Source organism: Protopterus annectens, chromosome 4.part0 (genome assembly GCF_019279795.1).
Source record: "Protopterus annectens isolate FY-2018-M chromosome 4.part0, PAN1.0, whole genome shotgun sequence".
NCBI lineage: Eukaryota > Metazoa > Chordata > Ceratodontiformes > Protopteridae > Protopterus > Protopterus annectens.
The window spans coordinates 1,727,000,824-1,727,007,556 of NC_056733.1; the positions used below are offsets into that span (position 1 = coordinate 1,727,000,824).

The 6,733-nt window shown below is 35.5% G+C and overlaps 1 protein-coding gene across 1 annotated transcript; it reads left to right on the plus strand.

Annotated features, from left to right (window-relative positions):
• The first annotated feature begins 2,293 nt into the window (after positions 1-2,293).
• LOC122800482 (toll-like receptor 13) lies at positions 2,294-5,155 on the plus strand. The gene has a single exon (XM_044069922.1). It carries the CDS (start codon positions 2,294-2,296, stop codon positions 5,153-5,155), a length of 2,862 nt encoding a protein of 953 aa, XP_043925857.1.
• The last annotated feature ends 1,578 nt before the right edge of the window (positions 5,156-6,733 follow it).

Genomic DNA, 6,733 nt, shown 5'->3' on the forward strand with positions numbered 1-6,733 from the left:
TTGGTTTTCCATTTGGCAGATGGCAGGAGGGTGACAAGTGGTCAGCTTGTACACGTCATCAGGAGGGTTTTCATTGCATGGGTTTTCCAGCTGAGAGGTTTGCATTTCATTCCTTTCGCACTGGTAGGACTTTAGACTTGGATAGGGATGGCAGTTCCACTGAGGTTATTAAAAGAGTGGGGAGTTGGTCTTCTAATGCATTTTTGTCTTATATTAGACAAGGTTTGCACTGCATATATTATTAATTTTCTTTTCTTTCTTTCTTCTAGGAAAGCAGATTGTCATCCTGGGTCATTCTTATACCCATTGGTCAGAGAAATGGTCAGCAGTTAGGGTGGACGGACAGAATTTGGGATTGTCTCAGTTAGGTTGGACAGTTACTTGGCATGGGGTTAGAAGGCTTAGATGGGATCAACTGATACATGAGTTTGAAGTGGTAAGCTTGAGAGTAGGTTATCTGCAAATATTAGTGGTGCACTTGGATGGTAATGATCTGGGAATCCTTTCGAAGATGCAGTTGGTGGATATCATAGCAGAGGATTTGTTTAAGTTGCAGAATTTGTGCCCTGGTATGTGTATATTATGGTCAGAAATAGTTCCATGTTTGACTTGGAGCAATGCGATCAGTTATTGGGCTATTGAGTGGGTTCAGAGGTTTGATATCCAGATGTTGGCCAGGCAGTTGGAAGTTTAGGCATGTACACTATAGAGCATAGGGACTTCAAAGATAGTGATGTTTGGTTTCAATCAGATGGGTGCATTTGACTGATGCGGGCTTGCATTTGTTTAATGTACATTTGAAATTGTTTCTAGAGGGTATGGTGAAGGTTATGGGATTAAGAGGGGGAACAGCCTGGTATCAGGCTGATGGGCAGAGAAGAAGGACAGGATTGTCCTCCTCTGTTCCCCCTCTAGGTGAGGGTGTTGATGGCACTCTGTTTGGGGATCAAGTGAGTTGCTGGATGCTGCTTAATAATAAGTGAGCTTATTTGGATGCTGCTTATTTTGAAAGGGTGAGCAGATACGCTGCTCATTTAAGGTTTGGTCAGGGTGAATAGGTACACTGCCCTGATGGTTGATTTGAACAGGGTGAGTGGGTACACTGCCCTGATGAATGACTCGGCCAGGGTGAGTGGGTACACTGCCCTGAGGTTGCTTGAAAGAATGTAAAGTTTCCAGTTATGTGTTCTTTTAAGTGAATAAAGTTAAGGTCTTGGTTGTATTAATAAAGGTTGTCAACTGTCTTTGGTGTTGGTATGAGTTATTCAATGGGGTGCCGGGACTAATATTATTGCACAAATTCTCTTCCCTGAGCTTGACAAATGCATGCCATTCTGTCTGAATATGTGTGTGCCCAAATCTAGGCTTAGATGTTCGACACATTTCCATTTTTTAAAACAGTACATTTTTTGCATGTAGGTATTCACCCTAAAAATCTTTTCATTTACAGTCAGCTGACTATCCTTTCTATATTTGATTTATGAAAAATATGTCCTAACACCAGTATAAGCTATACTATCTAATTTAATTTTAATATTTGTAAATAGCTGCATTGTCACTTGGACTGCATACTGCTTTGTACATGCAAGCCTGTGTATGATAACCAGTGATGTTTAGGATTGACTGAGAAATTCAAGTATCATGCTACTTAACAGAGTTCTACAAGAAATATTACATAAACTAAGCATGTCATGTCTTAAAGTGAATTAATACATTTACTTGCAGCAAGAAAGGCTTTTTTAAAATTATATACATGAATCTGCAAAACATTTCAACTCACACAGTTTTGAGCTCATGTATGCACCAAAAAGATTTATCAGGACACTTAATTCTACTTCTGTACTCCAAACTAAATATTGCAATTATCTTATAAGCTAGTGTTTTAAATCCTAGACTTAAATGGACTGAAATGCAAAATAAGCATGGTTGTGGATCTCTATGGAATTCCTTGCTACTGATTTTTGAATTGTACTACATTTTACGTTTTTAGTAAAATTAAGTGTTAATGTGATGTATGTGCAATTACTTCAAAGTACACTTCTCACTTCTTTGAGGCAGTACTTTATATGAAATGTAATCAAGCTTAGCAGTTCTATAACTACTATATACAAGTTTTGTACTTCTAACTGTAGTTTCACTTTAAATCAAAATATTCTTGAACCTGAAATGTACTTTCCCATTTACTTGTTCTGTAACTGTAAATGATGTCATTCAGAATTATGCACATCAAGTTCTCAAATAACTTCATCAGCCTAATTTGGATTCACATCTTAGATTGCTCACCACAGTGAAGATGAAAGAAAACTTCAGCAGAGTAAAAATGCCATCATGGTTTATTTGTTTGTTTCTGCTAGTTCTGTTTCCAGCGCTGAATGCACTAGTTAAGAAAGACTGCACGATATTCAGGAAGGATTTCAACAGCTTAAATGTACCTTATAAATCTTGGTGTGTTGATATCCAGGAGAGGGGCTTCAGTGTCTATGCTGTTTGTGACATTAATCAGGATTTAATGAAAGTTATGGAGATGAACATAAAAGATATACAGGCAATTTGTCTGTGGGGGAAAGCACAAACAATACAGCCAGGTACGTTTTCTCATTTTATCAATTTAACTGCTATTTATCTAGTTGGAAACTACCATGTCATGCCTGGTGCCTTTCAAGGGCTCAGAAACCTGTCTCTTCTTTGGATGGAAAGTCACACGAGAGACAAAAAAAGCTACATTACTTTTAGTAGTGATCCTTTTCTTGGGTTGGAAACATTGAAAGAGCTTAGAATAGATTATGTGCCATTCTCCAGCATTGAATATACAATATTCAAACCTCTGTCTCAGCTGGAAACTCTTATTCTGAGTGTAAACAACATCACAAAATTATCCCAAGTTACCAAGGAATTGGGTAGTTTACCCTCCTTAAAAAGTCTGTCTGTTACCTATAATAACATTGAAAGTATTAGGAAAGAAGACTGCTTGTCCAGAAAACAGCCTACTGAAAACAGTACTGTGTATAATATGATTAATATTACATTCCTTGATCTCACCAGAAATCCTCTAGTGAATATTGAGGAAAACTCATTGTGTGACTTCCCTTATCTGACTCTTCTGAAAGCTGACGAAAGTTATCTGAAAGGTGGTGAACTTTACCAGTCTGGAATTCAAAGAATAGAAATCTTTTCACTGCAAAGAGCACTCCATTTAAATTTTTTCCAGAGAGGAAATGTATGTCATTTTGCATCCCACTTTCAGGTCAAGGAGTTACTTCTGACACATGATCACATTTTGGACATCAGTGCCACAGAGCTGTGTCCTACAAGCCTAAAAAAGTTGAATATTGCAGAGAACTCATTAAGTGTCTTAAAAACAAATGCAGTTTGGAACCTTAGTGAATTATCTGCTTCAGACAATACCATTCAAAATTTGGAGCTTTGCCAAACAATTTTGAGATCCAATACACAATCTAGATTAGTGTCACTGAATCTTGCATCAAACTGGATACGTACTATACATGCAAAGCAATTCTTTTGCCTAGGAAACCTTAGAATTCTCTTTTTGAATAATAACAAAATATCTGAAATCCATGACTTTGCCTTTGATGGGTTGGGCAATCTGGAATTGCTAAATCTTGAAAACAATAACATAATACTTCTAGATAAGGATAGTTTGTTTGGACTCATTAGTGTAAAACAATTGAGCTTGGGCCAAAATAAGATTGAGAAACTGGCACCAAAGCAATTTCAGTACTTGAGGGAGCTACAGGAAATTAAGATAAGCTTTGCTAACAGCATAGATTATATTGACTGGATGGATTATATCAAAGACCACCTTCATATAGTGTCTATCAAAACCTTTGCTGACTTTATAGAAATGGAGGCTGAGGTATTCAACAGCTTGGTCTTAGAAAATGTGGAGGCCGAGTCTTTCTTTTTAGCTATAGATGACTGCACCACTTTTCCATTTCATAAAATAAAAGATCTATATGTCTGGAATAATGCAGATTTTATTTGTATGGAGCCATGTGGGGCACCAGCAATCAAATACTTCACTAGCCTCCAAGCCCTGTATTATAGTTCTAGCTTGGGAGAAATGGCTTATAAAAGTCCTCTGAATAACACTCTTCATTATCTACAACATTTAGAAGTTCTCTACTTACAAGATATTAACAAAGTTGTACAAAACACTAAATTAGATGTCAATAGTCTGTTCCATGGTTTGCAAAAGCTAAAGATGTTAAGACTGAAGAATGCTGGGATACTATATTTTACAATAGCCATGTTGCAAGACCTGACATCCCTCAAAACCTTTATTGTAGAAGACCAGATCATTGATGAGCTGCAAGATGGACTATTTAACAACTTGCCAAACTTGGAATATATTTATTTTAAAAATGTAGATTTTAAATGCAACTGTAAATTGTCATGGATGAATGAATGGTTAGCTACTACTGATCATATACAGGTGTTTGACTTTTATACTCAAGACTGTGTCAGTGGAAATTTGTCTCTTAACCTTCTTCAGTTTCTTGAAGAACAATGCACATCAGAAACTGAATTTGTTATCTTCCTTGGAACTTTCTTACCTACTTTGTTCTTTCTTCTTGCTGCAATACTATATAAAAACACATGGTGGCGTATTTTATATTTATACTATGTGTGCAGGGCAAGGCTAAACTACACAAAGAAGAAAGAGATCAAAAACCAGTACCAGTACGATGTATTTATATCTTATAGCAGCCATGATGAATGGTGGGTTATTAATCAGCTTCTTCCAAACCTTGAAGAAAAGGGACCACCATTCTTTACAGTTTGTTTGCACAGCAGAGATTTTGAACTTGGCAAGTATATTATGGACAACATAATGGAAAGCATTAATAAAAGCCAGTTTACCATTTGCCTTATCACTCACCATTATTTGCAGAGCCATTGGTGTTCCTTGGAGATGCAGATGGCCAGCTACAGACTGATTGCTGAAAACAAAAACAGACTTCTTCTGGTCATTTTGGAGAAAATAGCTTTAGAAGAAATATACCATTATCAAAAGCCAGCTCAACTCTTGCAAAAGAAAACTTACCTGGAGTGGGCAGAATATATGATGGGCCAGCAACTTTTCTGGGCAAAACTACGAAAGACACTTGGGAAATTCAGAGAAAATGATCCATGAGTTTATCTGTAAGAAGAACCTTTTAATATATGTGGACATATGAAATGGTGTGGTATACTATACTTATTTATATCTGCTCAGAGTGTTCTTTTTCTGTTGTAGAAGAAACCATCTAATATAGTTTATGTTAAATATAGGCCTATAAAACAATTTTTCAGTGATATGAAATAATTTGGAGATGACACTTTAATTGTAAGCCTTTGCAGGCACTTTGCAAACAAAAGTGCAATTAATCTTCTCTTCCATCCATACCCCCCCCCAATAAAAAAAAAGAAATATATTATTATGCCAGCAGGTCCTCTTCATAAACTAGATTTAGTACTCCAAACAGACATCACTATTCTTTTTTTGGAGGGAAGACTGATTCTTTGGTATAGACACAGCTGTTTCAAAATACCAGTCATCTCAGCTATTCCAACCTTAATATGAACAACAGGTTACACTGCTGTGAGAAAAGTGAGTTTGTTTTTTGTAGAATAATCAACTCTTATCAAGACTTACTTTCTGCAACTAAGATTGTTTCTACATTATACTTATTTTGTAACAAGGCAAATGAACTGGTTAACAGGATCCTTTTCAGTTATGGCCTTATGCAGTGCACAAAAGTGAGTATCTGTCAAATAAAAAATGTGCATAGAACATAAGCAAAATGGCATAATGTGACAATACATAAAGCATTCATATAGAAGGTCAGAATCCATTATATCTGTTACATAACAAAAGATTAAACAGAAGTTAAATACAATTTAATGAAATATATAATCAATAAAAAATAAGAATGTAGGTCAAAACTAATTGATGTAAATAGATAAAGGAATAATCCAAACTACTGATGAATATGTCACATTTGTCTGTTCAAGTGAGTCTACTGCTACATTTAACTTTTTTTGAATGAAGAACCTTTCCAAGCTTAACATGAACTAATATTCCAGAGGACCATTTCAATTCAGCAAGCAGTCAAGTTTAAGGGAAAAGCACTTAGAATGAGAAGACCCATTAGCTATTTCACTATTGTGACCTTAGATGGTTGGGATAAGGATATACAAGAAAACTACATTTCTGTGTTATTAATGCTACTTTTAAAATATGTATGTTTCACTGTTTCTGAGTTAATGTATGTGATAACATTTCATTAATCTTTATGTGTACTGTTTGGGGACTCAGGTATGTCTAAAAAGAGTTATTTGGGTGAGTCCTGTAACCCAATCAACAAACAGACACATAATTTTGCTTTCCTGTAATTTATAACAATGGAGTTTGGAATGAATGTAGACTCTGCTATACTTAAGGTAACTCTTTGCTGTTTACTAACACTGATACAACTTTTTGAAAACTCTTTCATATTTTAGAGCATGATACAAGCTGAGATAAGTTAATTTGTTTTACCCTTTTCTAAGATGTTTAAAATTAGTTCTATTCAATTGTTTGCAAGTAAAAACACATACATATGTACACACACACACACACACACACACACACACACACACACACACACACACACACACATATATATATATATATATATATATATATATATATATATATATATACAAACACACACACACACACACACACACA

Coding starts and splice junctions, on each gene's coding strand:
- LOC122800482 (XM_044069922.1), top strand. CDS start 2,294: ATGAAAGAAAACTTCAGCAGAGTAAAAATGCCATCATGGTTTATTTGT.